The sequence below is a fragment of the Cynoglossus semilaevis genome, chromosome 1 (assembly GCF_000523025.1).
Source record: "Cynoglossus semilaevis isolate Cse_v1.0 chromosome 1, Cse_v1.0, whole genome shotgun sequence".
Taxonomy (NCBI): domain Eukaryota; kingdom Metazoa; phylum Chordata; class Actinopteri; order Pleuronectiformes; family Cynoglossidae; genus Cynoglossus; species Cynoglossus semilaevis.
This window is the reverse complement of record NC_024307.1, coordinates 32651766-32676953: the sequence shown is the minus strand read 5'-3', so window position 1 is coordinate 32676953 and position 25188 is coordinate 32651766. Positions and strand designations below refer to the sequence as shown.

The following is a 25188-nucleotide window of genomic DNA, read 5'->3' as shown; positions in this document are numbered from 1 at the left end:
GACTGCTCTTGATTATAATACATGAAAAAATGGGACTTCATGTCACGGCAGCTCAGTCCACCTCAAAAGAGCTATTCTGGTTGGAGGCACACACAGTGATTTGCCATTTCCACTTGGACAGAAGCAGCTGTGTAGTTTGTTGGTGACAGATGTTAATGTAGTAGTTGTTAATGGTGTTAATGACGACCACTCAACAAGCCTGAAAGTTTTGCCATCTTTTGGCATATAATGTACTGAACATGGAATCCAACCCACAACCATTGGGTGTTAGACATTTGCACTATAAGCTGATATGCAGGTTAATGTGTCAACGTTGAATAAGTGAAGAAGTCTGTGAGCCGTTATTTAATGTTCTAATGTGGACTTTGTGAGCCAAAAAATACATATAAAACGTGCACTGTTAGACAACCGTCTCTTGTACACGTCCGCGCGACTCACTTCCTGATGTCAGACAGCAGCTTGATGATGTCTTCCGTGGAGATTTTGCTGCTGTCCTGGCGATAGAGTGGAGAAAACTTGCCATCCATATCCAGGCTTCCCTGAGCATCTTTGAACACCGGCCTGAAAACACACAGTTCACATTGACATCTGTTCACCATTACATATAATACATAAAATTATTATTTATATATATATTATATTATATTATATATATATATGTTCCCATCTTACTTGGCAGCCCAGGCAAATGGCATCCTGTACTGACCCAAGCGTTGGCATGTCTGCTTGGCAGCTTTGAGCACCTTTTGAGCTGTCTGTGCAAAATTAAATTTAAAGAAACATTTTAAAAAATGTAGCTCGTTGCTACTTCGTATTGTGCAAAAAAAGGGTTGAAAAGCAAAGACCTTGGTGATGTCCGACGTCTTGATGTATGGCTCAGCACAATGGGTGATGCCATTCTGTAATACTTTCTCCACACGGGCGACGAGGAAGATGTCTGCATGAGGATTGGTCACTGAGAAGATCCCCTGTAAGGTGGACAGACAGTCAGATGAATACAGATTTGCCAGATTAACTTGTTTACCACAGAAAATCCAAGGGATGACATAGATGTAAAGGAGAGTGGCCTCAGAGGTTCTACTCAAAGTTTAGCTTGAGGTGAATAAATGGTTGCTCTGAGTTCAAGCGATACAGGACAACCACACGGTGCTCATGTCTATTTTTGGTTTTCTTAAAGCTACTGTCGCCATTGCTTACATCAAACCAGTGGTTCTCAATTATTTTCTGACACGCACTCCCCCATGGGAACAGAAATGTTTACACACCCCCCTCCCGAGCACCCCTCCAACCAACAACCTCACAAATTGAAATACTACTGAGAACCTGATAACATGTATATTTTTATCTGTACAAACCACTGTATGAGTTGCTGCCACCTAGTGGCTGGAGGCTTGATATCATTCAAGCATTACAGCAGTGGTACACTTATGTCCAGCATGCCATATTCCATTAGAAGCCCCAGATACATACAGTCAAGTCACACTCCAAACAGCGACCCCATCTGACCTCTTCTGGCTGCATCTGTTTCCAATCCCTGGCATCCTGATGTGTTTTCATAAGCCACTCATCACCATATATTTTCAACACAGAGATTCCCACATTTCCAGCCAAAATAGCTTATTAGCACTAAGTATCAAAGTTAAAAAAAAAAAAAAAAAACCTTGCTACAGCTGCCAGTTTACAGCCAAATGCCAGGCTAATGTATTGGATTTTTCAATTATGTGATGCCTGCTGCAGATGCTGCTGATGTAGTGGAGAAGGATATGGAGAACACAAGGGCCCGTCCTTGGACCACACCCAGAGCTCCTAAATTAAAGTGTGGTCAGCTGAGCTGGAACAGCCGCTAATCACAGAGGCACAGCCTACCATATTTATGTATAGTGTGTGTTCTGCTGGTGAAAACCTTTGACAAATGCGGGCCACCAGAACGTAACATTAGGTCTTTAGAGATTAAACATATGGAAGTTCTTTAATTGTTTTTTAGCCCAGACAGTCCAGCTGCCTGCAAACTACTGCGTTGCTTCAGAGTAAACGCCGTCTCCTCTACTGCAAATGTCCTCGTGTGTTTACAACGTAGTGGAGTCTGACATTCTACTTGTCTTTTTACTACTTCTCCCTGCCTTCCATCAGCTGCGATGACAGATCTGTTCCTAGTTATGAGAGAGAAAAGTAAATATGCGGCTGATTTATTAGCTTTTCTGCTTGTAGGTTTCTGCTCATTTTGCAGCAGGAACAGCTCCAGAATACGAATGCTCCCCCCACGGCCTTCTGCTTCAACCCATAAACTGAACACACTGGTGAAGAGGAAGGAAGCAACCAGCCATAAAGCTTTGCATCACGTCCCGCGCACACAAGAAGGAAACTACGGTAGGAAGACTTCTAAACTCTGCAGCGTGAGCTCAATGTTTCACATGAAAACTATTATCTTAACTATTAACTTAACTTTGAGTGAAGAGCTGTGTTTCTCCGTCGTCAGGTCTACAGAGCTCTGTGACGATGAAAAAAGGGGGGCGTGGAGTCGACTCCCGCCCCCACCCTGAGACAGGACGGCAAAGCCTAGTGATGGTAAACAGCTTGTATACAGCATGACCTGAAGGTTGCTAAGGAAGTGTTGCGTTTCCTGTTGACATCATTTTAATACTTTCTATTCATTTTGCTATTATTTCTGACAGGAATAATGTTTTTTTTCTCCATAGCGTTGATAGTTATTTCATAGTTTTTTGATGCTCATGCCACAAGTGAATGCAATGTGTCCTCTGTGTTACTGACATCACGACATCTCAGCCATTTTCTAATAAAGTGACACACAATACTGTATTGGTGACATCCTCTCAGCTGCCTCATGTCTTAAACACACATCATAAACCAGGGCTGTCAAACTCATTTCAGGTCACAACCTGATTAGATACCAAGTGAGGTGGACCAGTACAGTCAGAACCTAATTAACAATAGTTAAGTATATAAGATACCTATTATTATCTATTCATATTTTATGAAATATAATTTCACAAAAAATATCCTGAACATGTAGTTCTGTGTATAAGCGGGCCAGCAGCCACCAAAATGATTTCAAACTTTAGCTCTTCGTAGTATGATTACGCAATGTTAAATACTTGTATTCAGTGATATGATTCCTTAAGAATTACTCATTTGCCCGAGGATACGTTCATCAGAATATTGCAAAAACTAAAAACACTGTGTTCTTCACACTTTGTTCCACACAAATAGTCAGTCGGGATTTCACATCCAGTCCTGAGCGGCACGGCCACAACTTACTGACTCACAAGAAGTCATTTCCTGTCGTTCAGGTTCCTACCTGTGTGGGGAAGCGCAGCAGGGCCTCTGACACTCTCTGTAGGACAGGCAGACTGTTGCCTTTCCCAGAGTCTCCATTCACCATTGGTCCTCCTCCTGCTCCTCCGCTCTCTGCCGCACCTCCACCCTCTGAGTCAGAGAATGGAGAGAGCTGGCCTGAGGTGTCTGTCAGCAACTCTCTGACGCAGGGCGGGTTGAGGTCAACGTGGAAGTCCGCCGAGATCTTACAGCTCTTGGAGACATCGAAGAGGGCGAGGCTGATGAAGAAAGGCTCCACCTGAGAATCAGTGAAGAGATGAGCAATATACACTTTTACGCACCAGCAGTACTGGTGGATTATGATACTATAATGTCTTCTAAATCAGTGTTTCCTAAACGTATTTCCTGGGGACCCATATTTTAAAAGTCACAAACCTTCACGACCCAAGTCAATAGACATTATTTGTAAACTCCTGGGAAACATGATGCGAGACGACCCCAAAAACAAATCTCTTGCGACCCACCTGAGGGTCGCGACCCAGTCTTTGGGAAAGAATGACCAATATTTCTGCCTCACAAGTCCATATTTATATGGTTTTAGGAAAAAATGCTTTACCTTTAAGACATTTGCAGATGTGATGAATTTAGTGTGTAATCATACAAGAGAGTAGGCCTAAAGATAGTGAAATAAATCATTTATTACATGACGTGAAATTGCCTTGGAACGTAAGTTGATCTCTAGTTTGGAGTAAAGTGCTGGTTCTCGCTCTCTCTCTCTCTCTCTCTAGCTCAGCCCACACACGTCTGAATAACTGTGCACTAATGCCATGATGGACAGGCCTCTCTCCGTCCAATAAACATTAAAGACGGCAAAAGTGGAGGGAGAGAGCCAGACTATGGGCTGCATCCAGACCACAACATGAGTCGCATTAGTGCAGCCAACAGCCCCTCTAATGCTGCAGCATACAGGAAGAGAAGACCTAAAATAACATTTTACGACTGCAGCTCAGACATGCAGTAGGGGGCGTCGAGAGCGTTCAGGTAAAAACATCAAGCTCTTGTCACATCATCACGAAATTGATTTTTTTTAATGATGAAGCATAGTGAGGAGAGAGATCAAGGACCGCAGTTTAAAGAGTCCAAAATCTAGGTTATTTTTTCCTCTTTCAATCAAAATAACTAATTTCATCTTGATTTGTCATAAGCGGGTCATGGCATGAAAGTACATGTTGTGACAGTCGGGTAATGACCTACATTGGTGAGGACGCCGTCGCCCTTCTCACTAACGCAGCCCTGGAGACTGAAGGTCAGATCGTGGCAACTGACCATGATGCGGCGGCCAAATCGCTCCTCAAATGGCTTGACATCGGGCTCGATGCCTGAGAAGTCCAGCCTCTGGGAGTCAGATGGGAGAGAGGTGGAGAAGAATGTAGCCAGCAGGGCACACAGAGAGATTCAGAGAGGAGTAGAGGCGATGAGAAACAGGGTGGACATGAAGGAAAAGGAAACGAGAAAAGAGGAGGAGGCGTCAGAAAGTTGAATCAATAGTGACATGAATAAAACATGAAGGGCTGGAGTAGTACAAGAGAAGAATCAACTGTACCTGTGTTTCAGGATCCAGAGAGAAAATCTTTTGTCTGACTTCGTTCCTGTTGATCTTATTTAGCTGGTCCGTCTCCCTGGCGTACTACAGACATGAATGGAGGAATGTGTGCAAAAAAAAAATCTTAACATGAATTTCATAATGGCTTTCATTCTCTGGCAGAACATGGACTTTGTGTCTGTTTGTTTTAGCATTTCTCATTAGGAAATAAAGGTAAAAAGTGATTATCACCGTATTAGTAAAAAATGTGTATTAATATGGTATTACTGCCGATGTACTAGAGCAGTATTCTTACAGTATTTCGAACCAACATGGACGTATGTTTCCATAAATCCACTAAAGGACAAACAGGCAGCACTACAGACCCAGACGGAAGAAAGACGAAAACATCCAATGAGGTCACAACAAATCAAACCCTCAGGACATTATACAGTAAAGAGCCCTAATCCATCTCCTTCCCGTCTCCTTCCCCTCTCCGTGTATTTGCTCCCACTGTGTGCAGCCTTCAGGCAAACCCACTAGAGATCTTCTTCACGGAGCCGCTAAAGCTGTGCTGAAGTAGCCCAGAGCAAACAGAGAGGAACAAGAGCACGAGGCACAGAGGGCTTTGTTGTCTGCATGTAGCCCTGGGTTTATCGACATGTAAGAGCTGCATGGTCTCTGCAGAGAGCAACGACGAGTGCTGGGGCTCCAAGACACATCTGGTCCACAAATGAGCTGCTCTTTTATCACCAAGATAATTATAAACAGCATATTACTTGCCAATAAACATTTTCACCTGAATTGTTTAGTCAGAGGTAACGCCTACATGTACAGTACTGTTCTAAGTTTCAGGGAGGTGTATTTTCATAAAATACTTCTTTTTCAGGCTTTCACCAGAAGCTCTTTTCCAGTCGCCTCAGGTCATTTGGTTGTACTATTATTATTGAATTTAGCAGTATAAATTCTGTTACTACCATAGGCACAGTCTTCAATACACACACTATCATCTCCAGATATATATGTAAGTCTTCAAAATATGATTTAAAAAAAAAAACGCCACCTTCATGAGTTCAGGGTGTAAGCTCCTTCCCAAACTCTCCAGCAGGCTTTCACCTTTCCCTTGGCTGGTGGTGTCATCGTCTGATTGGACAGAACACAGGTTAGGAAATATACCACAGTCTGATGTTAAAACAGTATCTAGTGTGAAGTTGTGCTCGGTAAAAATTCTGCACAACGGATCCCCTGATCCATCCCGTGGTTTTTTTTATTTTTTTTTACTAGACTTCTTTGGCTAAATTACAAAGAAGCCATTCACTGTTCTGCTGACACCCGGTGGAAATCATAATGGACTGACTGAACTCCAACAGTACCTCCGTCCTCCTGGATGGTCTCCCAACATCTCATCAGCATCTTTGAGATTTGTGTGCAAAAGCTAAGGCTATTGGGTTTCAATGGAATTTTTCTACAGACACTATATTATTAGTCCAAGGATGCTGGCAGCAAGCTACATGGACGAGCTGGAATTCCTCCACAGCTCAGGAAACGCGACGAGTCGAGCAGTTTTATCTGAATCCTCACTGGAAGAGGCTACGGTAAAGGATTTAAACTAAGAAATATGATTAAATAAAACCCTAGGATCTGATATAAGCTTTGACGTTAGCGAGAACTTTGCTTCGGTACGGTGTGTCACATTAAGACATTTACCAGTGTTTTACTGTAATACGAGGCCGTTAACATGGAAGCTAGAGGTCTGGACTCCCCCCACTGCCAAAAGAGGGATTACAGTAAGGCTCTGTACTTATTACAGCAGCCTCAGAGGCTATGCTTGAACATACAGTACAATCAATATTACTATTATTATTATAGTCAGCAGAATAAAGAAACCTTTCATAACTAAATGAGGGGATAGTGGAACATCTCCAATCAGGCCTGACAATGAAAAAACATTATAATGCAACTAACCCAGAGCACAATCCAGGGATTCTGTGCCGTTCCGCCTGTCCTGCCCAGCCTCGGTGCTGCTCAGCAGAGCCTGCTTCAGAGTCAACACCCAGTCCTCCATCTCTGCTTCACTGTCCGCAGCCAGGAAGTGGCTGTAGCGGTCCTGCATCTTCAGTTCAAAGCCATTACGGCGCATCTTTTGGCTCTAAAGGGTTCAAATGAGAACTTTTATTTGAATTCATTTTCACGTGTCCTTGAACTCACACCACACACAGACACACTAGATTTCCCGATTATCAGTGCAAAATTAAATAGGGATTAGAGCAGTGGGACTTTGAATAAATAGACCCATTAGCCACAATGTACAGCGCCGTCCAGAGGGTCTCTAGCAAACTGAAAGCTTTTCTATCAGCCCTGCCAGTCAGTGGAGATCTGAGTGATGTGCCATTCCATTAGTGAGCAACAGCAGTCTGTAAGGACTGAACATTTCTGGCCAAGTCAGGAGAATCTAGTAATTCTCTTCAATGAAGCCAAACAAATGCAGCGAGATTCACACTGACGGGCTTGATACTGATGCCAAGATGTGAAAGCTCAGCGGGCGTGGCCAAGATTCGATCAAATGAACAGCGTAAAGTCTGTTATCGACTCTCGACTGGGGACTTTTATCGTATAATTTCTTTCGCAGTTTACCTGAATGACATCTATGCATGAGTCCAAGTATATGGAGCCTTTGGTTTCCTTGCAGTTCTTCTCGTCCTTGTAGGAGTTGAGGATGTAGGAGCCGTCAGGGAGCTGAGACAAGTAGAAGTACCTCCTTTTGAACACCTGCATGTTCAGGAGAGGGAAGAGAAGAGTGAGTCAGACCTTCACTTCTGGCAACTGAAGTACAGTGGAACCTGAGATACGAGTATTCCGAGATACGAGCAAGCCTTTGAGCTAATTGTTGCTTCGAGATACGAGTAAAGATTTGAGATACGAGCACGCTTACAGACGCCGACGCTAGGTGGCCGCTTCACTCGTTCACTTCACGGGTTTGTTGACTTCCATACACATCTCCCGCGAGTCTTGTGTTTGCGTTATCTACGTGATTTTCTCTCTATTTTGTGCAGTATTCTTCATAATAGTAAGTTTATTTAAGTTACGTAGTGTATGTGTAAGGTATGGTACAGAATCAAATGTCTACATACCGGCCAACTCTCTTCCCTCCCTCCCTCCTCCTCCTCCACACATGCTGCCATTAGCAGCTACTGTATCGTAAGAACTCATAAAACCACATTTTATTTTATATCACAGGAATTATTAGCACTAATGAGGGAGTTTTTTAGAGGGCTCATATCTCGAGGTTCCACTGTACATAGAAGTGCAGAATGACTGGTGGCCTCATCTGCAGTTGAATTTATGACGTTCTGGTGAGGTGAGATGCACTCCTTGTGCTTCTGCCAGGGCTTCCTGCCTTACACCCCCCCTCTTTGTCCCCCGTGCCCTGACAAACTCATTTATTTGTACATTTACAGCTTTAAGTGTGATTAATGGCTATACACAAAGGGACATTAATGGCGAGGAAGTATGAATGTCAAATACGGCCAACAAAAAAAGAAAACACAGTGTGACTGGTGCTTGTTAATGTGGTTCCTGATGATCCGTTTTTGTGATGAACAGACAGGAGGTCTGGCGCTGACTCACCCTCATTGAGACTGACAGACTGCTGTTGATGTTGGCTTTCTGTAGCCAGCCCTGCTTCATGATGCCTCCTCTCTGGGAGCAGAGCGAAGCTGTGTCCTGACAAGACAAACAAACACTAGGCATTTATCAACGTTGGCTTTGCTTTTAGTTTTGCACACGCAAATACTCAAAATAGTGATAGGTCTCTGGCAGAAGAAGAGGAGTTATGTTCAGACTGTGTAATTGTAGATGGCGAGGGGTCATCTGCCCTGCCAACAGAACAGGAAGTCTTTTACGATCGCACAACATCTGGACAAATCGTTTGAAGATTAGGTGAAATATTTACTATTTGATGAAACGGACTCCATCGTGCGACTGATGCTGTGTCACATCACGGCACACAGGGCCAATCGACTTAATGTAGGGGAGGAACGCGACATTCATACTATGACATTGAGTTAAAAAGGGTCGACGTGTGGCGAGGTGTGTCTGTGTCTCCACACACAAGCATGCGCAATGGAAATGAGACTAATCCCATTGGAGGGGTATTTTGTCCTCTCCACGTCTGGCCTCTTCCTCCTCTCCTGCTCCACCTTGTTATCTAATTTGCTCTCCTCCTTCTCCCGCTGTTGGGCCTCCCTTTGAAGGCAAAGTCGACGTTAGTGATCGGTTGCCAAGCATTCACTTCCTGTCACAACGTAACTCACGTCTATATATTGTCAGCTAACAGTCATGTCCTTATCAGTGTGTAATTGTTATACAGCTGAAGTCAGGTTAAAGTGCCTGGTCATTTATTGGATACAGAAAAAAATTTTTTTTAAGAAAAGCACTATAGGTTTTTGAAAGAAAAAAAAGCAGTGTCTTTGTCCTGTACGTCTCAGACTGCTTCACTGTCTTTCCTCTTCTATTAAACCCATTCTCTGTCTAAGTTTATCCACATCCTGCAGGAGGTTAAGAGGAGGATCGAAAACAGCTATTTATAGAACGTATACTGCTTCAGGTTTCACTGTCCTGCACTCAGACAGCTGGGGTCACGCTGACGGACCAGAAGGCCGTACGTCACTGTGACTCTTCCCAGCACCGTGAGCAGTTCCCAGTGTGCATGTCTGCTCTGTTAGCATACATTGCACGGACACTGATCTTGCTGTTCGCTGGAGCCAAACATGTGTCTTGTGTCCATTTTCTAAAACGATTAACACACAGTCAGCTCTAAGAAGCCTGTCAATAAATCTAGTCAGGTGTACATTTGCATGTTGTGTCTGTGAAGCATCGGCTGATTCAAGAGCACCGTGCAGCGATTGATGTCGGCGATCCGACAACTCTCACCTCATCTTTGGCGTCTTCATCGACCTCAAACACATGGGAGGGCAGCTTGTCCGTTTTCAGGCCTTTGCTGCGAAAAAAGACAGCGCGAGCAGGTCAGCGGTCAATAAATTCAATCAATCTCCGCATGCTGCTCTTTCCATGTAAGGAAAGAGCCATGGTTAAGGTGCTTTACCACAATAAGGGGTTCGTTTGTTTCTTATGTGGGGCAGGCGTGAGGCACATTATGGCAGGATTCAAAAATATCTCACTTGCAACATGTATCCTGTTTTAATAGAGCTCCAGTGGCAGTAGTAGAAAAGTGTTCCACATAAATCTCATTCACTGAAATTTCTGGTACCAGTGCAGAGAGAGGTGATAAAAATAACTTCCTTGAGGGAATTTATCAGCACCCAAACAGCTGCGGCCAATGTGCCTAAAGAAGAAAATCATGCAGTTCCTTCAATTTCTACACAGCATTGTCCATGGCTCTGCCCAAGCATCCGAGGAGTGGCCCGTTCTCACACACCTCTGACAAACCGGATGTTTTTTAAAAAAACTGTCCGTTCTTATCTTTCAAATTCCTCGCATTTCTAATTCACTTCCACCGTTCTTACCTTGGCAACATGCGGAAGTCACCGGAGTAGGCCTCGTATTTGTAGTTTATTACGTGCCAGTCGGTGTTGTACATCTTGATGCACTATAAACAGGAGAACACAGAGAGAGCTGGATCACAACAACAGAGTTCAACACCGTGGTCTGTGCTGCAGCTGGGAGGAAAAAAACTCCACTTGGAAAATAAAGTTTGACATCTTTTATTCCAGGATGCATCAGTCACAGTAGTCCTCACTGCTGCCTTGGCTTCTCTTTGTTATTATCTACAATGATTTTTTTTTATTGTGCAGATGACTTGGTCCAGTGAGAGACTAAAACTAGATGTGTTTTTTTTTTTGGGAGGGGGGTGGAGGGACGTAGAGGAATGTAATAAATACATTTCCACTGAAATAGTGTGGAGTTAGCCAAAGGATGTTTCAACAACTCTGAAGACCGTTATTTCCATGATGCACTGTCGTAACTAGGGCTGGCTGAAGAACAGAAATGTAGACTCTGGCAGAACAGATGTGTTCTGAAATCATAGCACCAGTGTGTGTGTGTGTGTGTTTCATTGCTATTGCAGTATATTATTACACTCGGAGTCAAGTTTATGCTCTGTCACTTCTCACTCTGCTGGATGTCTGCTACATTGACAAACAACAGCATTGGTTGGATAGGAGATTCCATTTTGAATCTTAGTGTTTTTTTTAATGTTTTTCTATTGTAATTTACATGATTATTTCATTCCCATTGTTACAAATGCAGGAGGCTGTCTGAATACCTCTCTGGCAAAGAGACTCCTGGCCTCCCGTTCAGCATTCTGGGGCACAGCGGGAACAACAGTTCTCCTTTGCCGTAACAGCTGGGACTCCTGCAAACACAAATGGACACATGGAAACAGACAGAGACAGATGTGTGGGGTTTTTTTTTTTCTTCAATCCCCAAACCATCAGGCAGTAACGGTGAGAGTGAATGCAGAGAGCTGCCTGTAATGTGACTGGATGAGTGCCAACAGAGACAGGAAGTAAGACATATCGCTGAACAAAACCACATGTCTGAAATAGCTGTAACAATACAGCTGTACCTGCACTGTGTTTCACAGCACACATCTTTGAAGAGACCTGTGAATTACTGAACACGTGGGTGATTGATGTAAGGAAATCTCTGCTTCTAGATGTTTTTCTTTCCTGTAGCTATTGTTAACTCAAAAAGCTGTACACTCTGAGAGGACTATTCCACGAGTGGAGGAGGAGCAGTTTTGATTTTAAGTCCAAATCCAAATGGAAACGAACAAAATAACAGAAAAACTATATAGTACTAGAAATAGTATACTGTATAGATTATTACTATTAGTTTAGCCTGACGCCTCAGATTTTTTTTTAAGTGTTTACACTCATTCGTCGACCATACCAGTATTCTACAGCAATGTAGTTTCGTTCGTCGAGACCATACCAGTATTCTACAGCAATGTAACAATTATTTTTTATTAGCAATTAACATGTTAATATCCGTGGCGTTGGTTCACTTTGCGTTGCATTTAAACCTTTGACGTCAATTTTTTATTAGCAATTAACATGTTAATATCCGTGGCGTTGGTTCACTTTGCGTTGCATTTAAACCTTTGACGGCTAGTTTATTGTACAGGGACTGCATATATTTGCGGTATTTGAGACATTGACTCAAACAACCTTTTTTTTTTTCCAAAATGTCCAAAAAAAATCCTTCAAATGGACCTGATGTTAACAGTTTTCCAACAATTAGTGTTTAAAGAAAACCTCAATACATTGTCATGTATTACTATGGTATTACAGTATATGGCAATATATATATTAATTTCCCCAGTATCCTATGGCCAGATTCTTGCCAATATACACCCGTAATACTTTTTTGTGCTTGGTTAGTCACTCGGGTCAAAAATGGAATATGGTCCAGGAACTTCCTGTTTCGGCCAAGCTGCTGTTTATATTTACACCAAACACTCAAAGAACACTCAGGGAGTTTGGTTCACTCTCAAGTGTCACTCAAATCAGAAATAACCTTCTTGTTAGTAGGAGTGGGACAGTGTTTTTAAGGGGTATTCCAAAATGAGATTCTTGAAATTCCCCTAGAATTTTTTGCCATTTGTCCAGGTTACTGCACAGCAGCTCGGCTCACGAGTTGGAGATGCTGCGGACTCACCGAAACATCATCCACAGGGCAGAGCAGCAGATCTCTGTGTGGGTCACTGTGGATCTGGGCCTTTCTCTGAAACACCACAGCCTCATAGTCCAGCGGCTCGATAATTTTTGGCTGCTCCTGAGAGGGGAAAAAAGAAAACAAATCCATGCAGGTCTTAGTACATCGACAGGCCTTTTCATCAACTGCCATCCTGCTGCGTTTGACCTACATTAAGAGAGCGAAAAGACAGCTACTTTCAATCAGCCAGAGAACAGTTGGTCAGACGTGTTAGTGAGTCAAAGAAACACGTCACGATGTGAAAGGGAAGAGTCGAATAAGGGCTCAGAAAATCAAGATTGTTGTCTGAGCGGAGGCATAGCAACGGACAAAAAATGCACAAGAGAACCAAAAACACCGAACATCAAGTGTGTGCGTTCAATATTAGGACTTCCTGTCATGAGTTATACAGAGAAGTGGATGACATGAAATCAGTCTCACAATGTCGTCTTTCATAATTAGGCCCAGACTTGTACTAACTCAGAGAGAGTCAGGTTTCATTTCCAACAAAATTCCACTTAAACTAAGTAGAGGCGACGCGTTTCTCAGCCAATGAGCCTTGGTTGAGCAAAAGTGCAGACTCCTCAGTTTTGCTCTGAGGAAATCAGTCCATACATTGGCTGCTGTGCCTAAAGGAACTACAGGTAGTACACACACAGCAGCAAAGGAGAACTTCTAGAAACAGACGGAAACATACAAGTAGTTTTCTACACTTGTGGTTCATTTTATTTCCATCCACATGTGGATTTCCTACTGGTGGAGTGGGCAGTAGGAGAAATCTGGTAATAAAATGACACCCAAAATAATTAATCTGAGGTTTCCACTACTTCATAATTCATCTTTCAACATATTTGTGTGTTTGCACAAAAAAGTGAAGTGAGCAATGCATTTCCTTCCTCATTTTACAAACAACACATTGAAGTACAACAGTTATACATGCAATGACTTTTTGAGGTAAACTGCATGAATAGAAACGAGGCACAACATCTGCTCAAGCGCAGCCGGGGCAGCAGCAGCTCAGTTTCCTGTCATGTGCAACAGCTGACCCGCCGCATTACACGTTTAAGCTAACAGTGGCTCAATGGCCACACTGATCATATTACAGAGAGGGTGAGAAAAAGAGAGGGTAAGATAGGGGAAAGTAAAAGCAAGTTCAGTTTTCGGGGACAGAACTTGACATTCAAGGGTGGTGTGAGGTTAGCGTCTCCACTGAAAAGAAATCACAGAAACACGCTTGTTCACCTCCCCTTCCATAGAAATCACACATTCACAAGGACTGCTTTAAAGTGCCAATAATCTTCATTTAAACACACTATATTTCCCAATAAATAAATACATGTATAATTTATTAATTTTATACAACTAATCAAATTGCAAACCAGCCTTACTAGATCCAAGTTAAACATTATTTCATTCAATCATCCCTTGTATGTCAAACTATTCTGCTTAAGATAAATCTTTTTTAACATATCAAAAAGTCTTAACTTTTGAAGACACATGCGGCCCGTTTAGCCTTTTAATCTGGCACGACAAATTTTTCCAAATGATATAATTTATATATTCTATCAATATACTTCTGCCTTTTCCTTGAAATACCCACACTTCTTCAATAGATGGCACAGAAAATGATAAAAGCATTCTAGCCTTTATTCATGACTTTTACATCATGACGATGATGATGATGACGACAGTGATAGTGGGGATACATTTCTAGATGTGTGTTCCATTACCCCCCAATATAAGGCCCTCACAGCTACAATATGACATAAGGTGGGTTTGATCACATTGGCTTGTGGAACACACAGTTAAACATATGAGACGACTGCCTGGACGTCACATGCAGCGTGTCCCACAGATGACCTCAGTAAGTGCTTCAGTCTGCCTGCCTGTGTCAAACACTCGTTCCCACAGCAAACCATTAAAAGGGACATGGAGAAGCCTGGTAGATGTTTTCCTTCTCGATGTTGTTGTTGTTGTTTTGCTGTACGACATTAACATTACTGTGAATTTCCTGGTCGAGACATTTTATATACATTCCTTTATCTGAGAGTTGCAGGAACAGCTTAAACCACGTATATGTTCCCAAATTTTGCATCCCAGACTAAAAAAAATAAAATAAAAATTCACGAAAAGGAGTTCATGATCCCTGCTCATCAACTTCAGAAAACATGTATGTAAAACAATTTTTTGTGTCACTTTTGTTTCACTAGTTTCTTCAATAAGCCAGTAGAAAACTTCAGGATACTGCTGTTCCAAATTAAAAAAAAGATGTTTTTTTTTTATTTGTAGCTGAGGGTAATCTGGAAGAGCTGATGCAAAAATAAATCCTTTTTTTAGAATCATACGTAATGTTTTTGTTGATATGAATAACTAAAAGGAAACACTTGGTTTTTGTGGAGGAGTTGCCAGCTAACAAGGAATGCAGCATTGTGCCAGAAAGACTAAGCATGTTTTTGGATTGTGGAAAAAAAAAAAAAAAAAAAGGCCAAGATGACCAAAAAAAGAAAACAGTCTTCAAGCCAAGAGGCTCTGGTGGTAACCACTGCACCACTATGCTGCTGCTCTTTTTAAATCTGACCCACCTTTGTTAAATAACACTGCAAATCTCCAAACAACAGTACAGCTGCATAGTGACACAGCTAGAAAACCAAAAAAAAAAGAACCTCTGGAACTCATTTTTGTTTATAAACCAGAGGTTTATGTCCGTGTTTAAGTAACTGGAAAAAATACAACACAGATGAAAGGAATTATTGGAGGAGGCACGTTGAGGCTTCCTACTGTTGGAGTCTGCAGATGGAAAAGAACGGAACAAAACAAGTTCAGTTCTCTTAAGATTTTTTTTTTTATTTTTTAATATTATCCTCAACATAAGCCAGAACTCCTCACATTCCACCTACCTGGTCTCCTAAAGACCGTTCCCTCTTTTCTTCATCTGGTCACATTAGAGCTGAGCAGTTTGACAGTTGTGCCAGCACTTTCCAAATAAGCTTCAACGGAATTTATGGCACTCGTTACAGGTGGAAATAATGATGCTAACGACGGCTCTTTTCCACCAATGACTGTGATTCACAGCAGCAGTTAATTAGCTGCACCTGTGTTTGACTAGTTCACATATGAACTGCCCCCCCACCCGCTTCCATACTCCCTTGTCAAGGTTAAAGTCCATTGTGCCAATTCCCACTCCTTTAAAGTGTGTGCACTCCCTGATCGTTAAGCTCATTGAGTCAATTAAATATATAGGCTTGTCAGTGCACGCCAGGTGGTTTTTAGTGGAAAAAAAAGGTGTTTCCTGAGAAGAAATAAATGTTAGCAGGATGGTTTGAGGATTTGAATTTTATTCCTTTTTTTTAATAAAGACTTTGACATCATAAATGACATCAGGTGGTTCATATTATACATCAGGAGTAGTCAAATGCAAATATTAAAAGGTGCACAAAGACGTTTTTCCAATGAGTCAAAGATCCGGCGCTGTAATACTTTTTTGCATACAAAATGTCCATTTCCATTTGGGCATTGATTCAAATAAATACGGAAATAAAATAAATCAATTAGAAAATAAGACTATTCTATATATTAGGAGGTGGCTAAAGAACCTTCAGTTCAATTAAAGACACAAAGAAACTCAATATTAGCTCATACAGATTGTAAAGTATTAATAAGTGTACTTTTTCTAAAGTAAAAATGTGCCAGTCTTTCTAACAGCCTAGAAGAGTCCATTGACGAGTGCTCACCAAACCAAAACCCAGACACATTTGTGGCCTGTAAATAGACAGCTTGCAGGCAGGATGTGGACTGACAAGGTCTCTCCAATATACATCGTCCAAATGCTAACCGCCTACGCATCACTACTGAAAAAGTTAATGGTCAACTTCATTATGTATTTTCACATTGTCAACAAGGATTTTATTTTTTATTTTTTTCTAGCTAATGGTTGCATTTAATATAAATCAAATACTTCATCATCATTTAGAACTGGTTTTGTTTACTGACAACATGACGGATTCATAACCATCCATCCTACTGTAGAGGCTGAGTCAAAGACAGAGCATGTGCCAATTAGGCACCAGTGTTTGTAAACATATGAAATAAGGTGTGGCTAAAAAGCAGTTGAATGTGTTTTGTTAAATCTGCCTTTCAGTCAAGAATAAGTCAAACACTTGCTACCCTGTTCTTTATCAGATTCAATTTTTTTACATGATTCCAATATGTTAATACTGTTACTAATGTCATTAGACTTCGCAACAATCCGTCAATCTAAACTATTAAAACTAAAAGTTTGGGAGAGACTAACTTTGTAAATTGCTGAATATCAGACTATCATCATTTGATATTGTTGGGAACTAGGGTCCATAATTATGTAATATCGGTAAGAATCATTATGGGTTTTTCCTCCGATAATAAAAACCCGATAATGCAATGCCTGGGTTTAGCCAAATGATGTGTGCCCTAAAAATAGTTTGGGGGGAAAATGGTTGTATAGGAGAGTGAAAGTCACTAGATGGCAGCATTGCAGCTCATTTTGTTAATTTATTCTACTAATCAGGGGATTGTATGCAGGTGCTAGCAACTCATACAGTAGTTTGTAAAGATAATTAGGTAAATATTACCGAGAGGAGGGGGGGATTCTATCCCCTAGAAAATAATTAAGAAACACTGCTTTAACCTATCACCTTAGTAAACTTCCTTAACCACTAGGCCACCACTACCTTGCTATATCGGTTGATATCGGAAATCGGAAATTAATTGTTTGGACAATATCGGCATCTCGGATATCGGCAAAAAGTTAATATCGGACATCGCTAGTGGATACCATTACATATATTGGTTGGTTAAAATATTTTAATGTACAGGTAATATCACACCCATCACTGGCCCTGGGTTGGTGCAGAAACATGTGAAACAACACGTCTGTTCTCCGGGAGAGCCACAAACGAGCAGTAGAACCAGATTTAGATACAGGAGGGAGAGCCACAAACGAGCATGTAGAACCAGATTTAGATACAGGAGGGACTTTGTTGAGACAGAGAGGAAACATGGTCACAACATGCCTCAGGGAATCCCCATGTGAGAGGGATGCGAACCACAAAACATCATTTGTTCTTTGTTATGCGGACAACTCTGTGAAAGTGGGCCACTGACCTGCTGCCACTTTAGAAAAACGGGGGGGAGATAATCGAGGCCACGCGCTGCATAGCATGGCTTCTAACGCAAAACACACGTGTGTCCTCCTCTGTTGTGAAAATCACAAATCACAAAAAATATGAAGCTGGAGAACGTCTTTCCGTCACACACGTGTTCATCACAGGACCGCAGCGCCATTCCCGAGGGAACAATTCTTTATCTGTAACACAAACAGATCTGTCTGAAGTCTACACACAGCCACAGCTGAGCGGCTCTGATGTTCTCTAAGACTCTGTTCTCCACTTTGTCCTTGTCACATCTTTAGTGTGCGTGTGTGATTCATCACGTGGTTTTCGTTCAAGCCTTGTGGAAACAAGGCATCAGCAGCAGCATCACCGCGAGTTTCCTTAGACTTGACATGGAAATGTTTTCAAACACGCCAACACACAAGTGCTGCATCAGCATTGGACTGCGTTTCAATCTAAATGCGTCTGCTCTCTTCGCTGTGTCACACGGCAGCAGCGCCGCTCTTTATTCCTAAAGACAGCGGCATATAAACCAGGAGAGAACACGTATGGATTGACACAGACGCCAATCACAATACACTTCAATTACGGAGATGATTATGCCAAGACTGCCTTCCTCTACTGCTCAATGTGGCCACTGCTCCAAGGCAAGGACGGAGAAGCCATGCCGCAGCTGTCCAACTGGCACCGCTCCTCATCACACAAAAGGAGGCGCACAGGACAGAAAAACCATGTCTCCTTGTGGACAAAGTCACGCTGTTTTCTAATGCTGCTCCACCGCAGGGTGAGGCTTCTCCATCAGACAACACAGGGGAGATGATTATGCAGCGTGTTAACGCTTTTTAACATGACCCAGGAATGTAGCGGGAGGGTGCGTGGAGAATCGTTCCAGTGCGCTCAGGGGAAGAGCAGCTCGGCAGACAGATGCAGACAAATGCAGTGGAGAAAACCGAGGAAAGCAACAACCTAACATTTCCTCCATAAATGTCCCACTGATCTAAGCCAGTCAGACAGACAGACAGAGAGAGAGAGAGAGAGACAGACGGCAGTCACTCACCACCAGGTCTACTGTGGTCCTCACAGCCTCAGAGACGCTCTGTCTGACCTCAGCAGCAGTCCCAGGTTTGCTCAGCCGCTTTGTGAATTTGCGCACCTCAGACATGATGTCCCTCTGCTAAAAGTCCACTCTCTGCGCCGGTGTATACGTTAACATGCCGCAGCACCCGGAGCAGCCGTGGCGGAAACGCTGTGACAGACAGCCAGATGCGGTCACTGAGCTCAAGTGGAGGAGGAGAGGAGCGGTTACGTGGTGAGGCGGAGCTGATGCTGCTGTTGCGAGAGAACCATAGATGAAATGAACAGAACAAGATGCATCACTCTGACCGTTCTTCCGTTTCTCGCCATTGGATAGCTCTTGTCAGAGATCGTTTATGATTCAGCGACCATGAAGTCTCACTAGACATTTCTTTTAAAGTCACCTGACTTAAATAATACCATAAAACTTAATCAACATTTAACAAAAGCATAGACAAGTATAGAAACATGTATTTGCTTGCTTATTGGAGACAATTATTATTATATTTATTAATATAATAGTATTAATATTTAACTGGCTTAAACGATTTAACTAACGTATTTATGACACAACAGTGAGTACACATATTTTCTTTTCATGTATAAATAACCAACGAAAGCATTTTATGAATGAGCAAATAAAACACTTGGCTTAAATCGTTATTGTCAAATTTCCTCTGTTTTCTTGCAGTAGTAGAGTACTTTGGTAAACAAATTCACTCAGTTCTGGTGTGAGTTAGTTTACGTGTTGTCTTCTACCCTGCCTTTCTTTTTCTTGGCTTTTTTTTATCTCCTCCTGAAGTGCTCTGGTGCCCCTAGAGGACACACTTAGAGTATCTTTTATTCACTTAATTTTATATAAACTTAATTTATATATGTTTATATAACGTTTTTTAAAATGCACCATAACATATATATACAGTAAATATACATAAAATATTTTTTCATATATCAAATATAAATCATATTTTGGGTAAGAAAAATAGCTTTTGTCGCATCTTGCTCAGTCAGTTCAGTAGCTTGGCCTCACATCACACCTGTTGTTCATGTGAAATAAGCACATACAACAAAAATGTATTCAAATATCGTCGTCGATTAATTTGTCGCCCCAGCCGAATCTCTCGGTAAGAGTGGAAATCTGAAGTACTGTACTAACTTGTCGTTTTGTGCTCAGCTATGCACTTTTGCCACAAGGGGTCACTGTTGTAACAGTCAACAGCCTTGTATTTAATATGATTAAGTAATTTGTTTACAAGTTCAATTATATAATTTGCGATTTATGTTTTTTGTTTAAGAATGCCTCAACGTTTTAATACTGGCATTATTAAAAACTGTTGTTTTGGTTCAATTGTAATGGGAAACTGGGTTGACATGGCACAGCCCCACCTAGAGTATTAATTAATATATCAACTGCCATTAATATTACTGAACCAAAATTAAAAAGACAGTTAGTGCAGGACAGTATCGGGGTATTCTGTTCACTTGTGGTAGAAAGTAAGATCAGCAGATACTTGAGATAAATATAGATGGATGGATAGATGATAGATAGATATAGGAAAATTAAAGGGAAAAACTAAGCAGAAATAAGTTTATTACATATACACAAGTTGTATAGAATGTACATTTTGTTTAGTAACATTACACACGTAGTATTTTGATATACGGCCTGTTGTGCAATGGGAATCACTTGTCCCCAAAGTGTGTAAGGTCATCTGTCATCAACTCCTGTGGATTGTTGTAAAAAGATAAAATTAATAGATCAACATTTATTGAGAATTATTTACACATACATTGAACAATCAGACAAATGCAACAACCACTAACAGAAACAGCCACAAAATAGCATCAGTTAAAGGATTTCTGACACAAATAATAGTACAACGTTAAGATGAACATTATATGTACATCCTCAAGCCTGAATTAACTTCAAAATAATGAGACACACACTACAAGTCAAAATAAATTTCATCCAGTCTTGGAGTATGAGTTTTCCAAAGAAGGGTGATTTAAACAATTGCTCTAAAAAAAATTAACAACAGCAAAAGTAAATAAATAATGTGTGCCTTTACCGTGATGTAAAATGCATCTACCAATGGGTGATTAACATGTATTAACTTGGAGTAAATGTAAGTCTGATTTGTAGTCCTACACAAAGAGGATGTGATTTAAGTTAGTTACTCCATATTTTAAAGAAAATCAGGAAAAGTTTTAAAGGGAAATTAAAAGTCAGTCATTTGTACTTAATGTGACAATGTAAGAGATACATGGAAATAATGAGAAAAGAACTTACTAGGTATAGAAAACGTATTCAAACAAAATAAACCCTTTACCTGTGAGTTTTAACACGCTAGAAAGAAGAGCCTTTTACGGAAAACATTATATTAAATGTATAAACTTCATTTGTTTTTGTACTGCGTAAACTCCTTCAGGGCCCAGTTTTTCATCTCAATCTCCTGCCGTAACCTGCAGTATTCCTCAGCCAGGGTCTCAAAGTCTTTGCCCAAGATCTCAAAGGAGGAGAGTTTTAACTCTATGGACTGCTTCTCCAACTGACAGGCCTTCAGCTCAGAATCTAGATTTTCTCTGAAATTGAGATTTAAAAGTTTTTGTCAGATATTTTAACAAGAAAAGATAACTATAGATGTAGAAATCTGTGTCTTTCTTTTTATTCAAGCCATTCAGTTAAAATATAAAGCTGGCAGCAAAAGGGTACACATTTACCTTATCTTTTTGTGTGCAGATATTGCTTCAGGGGTGTATGTGTCCAACTGAATATCCACCATCTCAGCCCTTCAAAAAAAGAAAAGACAAGAAGCAGATTTTTTTTTGGTTTGTTTTGGTTTTGGAATATGTTGTTCTCTTATAAGGGATTTTCAGCAATGCTTTTTGTGCTTTGTAATATGTCATCTAAAAAATTAACAATCTAAACCAGAAAACCTCCGTCTGTTGTGATCTGTATTCACCTACTACCAAATAAACCAATAACTAAACAAATAATAGATAATAGATAATAACAATACATACAAGTCTCTAATTACTGCATGTCTTGAACAATACACACAAGTCTCTAATTACTGCATGTCTTGACATAGATTCATTGTTCACGGTGGACAGTCAAGTGAGAAGATCTACTAACTTTATCTTCTGTAAGACAAGTTCACATTTGCCTTCAAAATACTCCAGCTTCTTCCTGTCCAGATCCGTCTGTATCTTGAGTCTGTGGTCCAACACCAGAGACTGGAGGAGCTGAACACACTTTGTCAACTCCTGGCAATGAAAAAAGGAGAAGAATCACATTAAATACGCATGGGAAAAAAATCATTTTGTATTTGTATTTTCATTGTGTTAACAGGGACATTTACAGAGGTGTAGAGTTGAATCTGTCTCTGCAGGAGAAGTGTCTTTTCCTTGGAGGTCTCGTTCAAACTTTCTGTCCTTTTCTTCTCTTTTTCCAGCAGGGCAGACAGGTGTGACAGTTTGCTGTTCTTCAGACCCTCACTTTCATTCTCTGAAAAGAATAATAATAACAACACAGTGCATGGGATTTCAATGTAAATGAGGATCTGAAGGTGTTAGTTATCTATCTGGTGACAATACCCCATTCAGGCTGATAGTAAGAGAGCAGGTTGAAACACTTTTTCTTGAGATGTTTCTCCAGTTCATTGGGTAAACTTTGTTTAATTCTTTGTACATTCTGCAATACACAAATATAGCAGGGACATGAAATAAACATACCAGTTTTCATGACCAAACTTGACTTTTTATTTAGACTTAAAAACACTTTGAATGGGTCTTACATATTTGACTCACCTTCTCTGCTGGCATGAGTTCCAGTACCTGTTCAGAGCGCAGGCCCAGGATAGAAGACTGGTCCTCAGTGGTTGTGCTACTGAGGTCCAGTTGTCTGACGCATTGGGCCACTTCGAGACAACTCTTTACAGTCTCACAGAACTAAAAAAAACAAAACGCACATGAAGTCTCTTGTGACTAAAATGAACTGTGTTGTAAATTTCTAGCAGATGCTTGTGAATTCGTAATGTGTATAGGGGTTGAAAATGTACCATTTTCTGGTCTGGTGGTACTGTAGCATGATGCTCCCTTACACAGCAGTCCTGGATCATCTCCTGCAGCCCTGTGTAGAGGCTCTCAGAGCAAAGCCACTGACGCCTGTGGTTCTGAAGCCTCTGTTCAGCCTGTGAGGAAAAACACACAAACATAATTGAGTGTAGTTCCTAGGTAATAATTACATAGTTTTGTGATTGACCCTAGCATATTGAATGTAACAAAATGCCAAATCCTATTAATGGGCAATTTGAGTATAAAATTGATCATTAATCACTACATTCTGCAAATTCTGATGTATCTAACCTAGCACAGGGTACTGTTGTTACCTTGTCCAGCTCTGACTTTAGAAACATGGTGAGCCCAGTCTTGTCCACATGTTGGGCCAGTGTGGCCATAAGTTTACACATCTGCGGGTTCCGGGTCAGATCTTCTTCGGTCACATCACACAGAGGGAAGGTTGCAAGAACTGAAGGGGAAAGACCGTGAAAGGCAGGGGTTTACAGTGCTAAATTAACCAACTTAATGGTCCAAAACTGTCATTCTAAACTTTTAGTCCATGTCCTAACACTTAGACATATAAGTCGCAGTGGACACTTCAAGAAAACGCTCGTTAAATCTTCTATTTTTGTTACTCTGCTTTCAGAATGAATAAAAGCAATTTTACCTTTTTGGTGTAAACTGTCGCCTTTCCCAAGCGATGACAAAAGAGTAGAGTCAGAAACGATGGACATATTTACCCAAATGAAGTTATTTTCAATCAATCAATGTTACTGTTGTCGGTGCACCCGTTATTTCCTGAATCAAGTTGCGCGCTCCAGCAAAGCATCTTCTGATTGGCTGGCTGTCTGAACATGTGATCAAATGAGTGCAACGGCTAATACTGCCCCCCTGCAACAGCTGCTTGGATCTTGTGTCTCGCACTACAAAGGTAAAAAGGGATAATTATGTATTAATAACAATTAATAATCAGAATAAAACATTTATATTTGTAACAAAATCAACTTTTTATTTGTATTAGTATGGCAGTTGTTAATGTGCATGTGTTTGTAAACACGCACTAAAGTAATCATATATAAAAATCTTTCTTCATAAACATTCCAAATACTTACAGAAAATGACGTAGAATGACGAAAACATTCTTTAGAACCAATTTATATTAATATAACAGAAATTTAAAAAATCTAGTGAAAAACTCCATTATTGTTTCTAAATTGGCTGTGACATGATTGTGTGTAAGTGCTTACTTATTTTTCACAATCTTGGCTCTTAAAGTTTTCCGGTACATTGTTTATGTGTGCGATGATCAACATACTAGAAAGAAAAAATATATATAGTGGACTCACAACAATGACGTGGGAACACAATAATTGCACAATCGAAATGCAAAAGATATGATTGAGCGCTTAGCCTTTATTAGCAGCTGAGAGAACTACATTCTATGTACACACACTGAGCCAGTGTCTCATGTTATTATCAAGGGGTCATAGCTATGTCTGTTCCAATGCAAACAATGTTGTTTCTAAAAATGTTTTTTTTAAAACATTGAATCAAGACAAATGTTATATATTTTCTTGTCACTTTACAGTCTTATATTTTGTTGTAATAAAAACAGAACAGACATCATGTCAGTCATATCACCTTCTCCTCATTCTATATGTGGTTTCACAGCTGTGCCTTTCCCCTGTGACCTCTTATGCAGACTTCAAACAGCTGTTTCCCTGCAACAGTCCTTGCCCATATCTGGCCTCCATGGTGCTCCATTCCAGGAGTTTTGTAACCATACCCTAACCTTGCTTTACCCATGTGTTTTAATATATATTCAGTGCCATGTGCTCAAATGGTCACTATTCCAGTACCAAATAAATCATTTGGAAATAAAGAGCATTTGTGGCACAATTTAAAATTGTTATTTACAGGTTTATTTCTAAACACCGCATACTGATGAAATGTATTCAAAGTTATGCAATAAAGCATGATAAGCTTATAATCCAAATATCCGTAATTTTAATGAAAATATCTACTTAAAGCCCATTAATACTGAAAATTCCAGAATGTTGGTTTGGCATTGTCACAAAAAACAACCATCTTAAAAAAACGGCTTAGCCCGATCTTTAATGTTTGAAGCACGTGACATCACTTTTACTCCAAATGCAGAATTAACGTCACTATATTGGTGTTTACACTATGGCTGGACGCGTTCATTTATCAATGAGTGGGCAAAATTAGTCGGGAGCCAGTCAATTTGTTAAGCGTTATAACTGACATGTCATAAAACCAATGGGTTCTTTCAGAATGCAACTATCCGCACTT

At 40.7% G+C, this 25188-nt stretch overlaps 2 protein-coding genes across 2 annotated transcripts in view; both read right to left on the bottom strand.

The window, feature by feature from the left end:
- Nucleotides 1–19428, bottom strand: part of dock11 (dedicator of cytokinesis 11) — a 47468-nt gene extending 28040 nt beyond the window's left edge. Inside the window, exons 1-15 of the mRNA XM_008327512.3 lie at nt 18797–19428; nt 12557–12673; nt 11160–11249; nt 10402–10484; nt 9809–9875; nt 8504–8599; nt 7511–7645; nt 6842–7025; nt 5940–6019; nt 4898–4981; nt 4549–4689; nt 3317–3592; nt 846–968; nt 673–755; nt 439–561 (exon numbers count right to left, since the gene is read on the bottom strand). Coding sequence (XP_008325734.1) covers nt 439–561; nt 673–755; nt 846–968; nt 3317–3592; nt 4549–4689; nt 4898–4981; nt 5940–6019; nt 6842–7025; nt 7511–7645; nt 8504–8599; nt 9809–9875; nt 10402–10484; nt 11160–11249; nt 12557–12673; nt 18797–18901 — 1787 coding nt within the window. The 5' untranslated portion in view covers nt 18902–19428. The remainder of the gene's footprint in view (nt 1–438; nt 562–672; nt 756–845; nt 969–3316; nt 3593–4548; nt 4690–4897; nt 4982–5939; nt 6020–6841; nt 7026–7510; nt 7646–8503; nt 8600–9808; nt 9876–10401; nt 10485–11159; nt 11250–12556; nt 12674–18796) is intronic.
- Nucleotides 19429–20387: 959 nt separating this feature from the next.
- Nucleotides 20388–23767, bottom strand: haus4 (HAUS augmin-like complex, subunit 4). Its single transcript, XM_025057371.1, has 9 exons — nt 23543–23767; nt 23205–23344; nt 22875–23006; nt 22624–22764; nt 22411–22507; nt 22176–22321; nt 21950–22080; nt 21535–21603; nt 20388–21396 (listed from the first exon to the last, which is right to left on the bottom strand). The coding sequence occupies exons 1-9, from the start codon at nt 23607–23609 to the stop codon at nt 21210–21212; spliced, it is 1110 nt and encodes a 369-aa protein (XP_024913139.1). The 5' UTR covers nt 23610–23767; the 3' UTR covers nt 20388–21209.
- Nucleotides 23768–25188: the final 1421 nt, after the last annotated feature.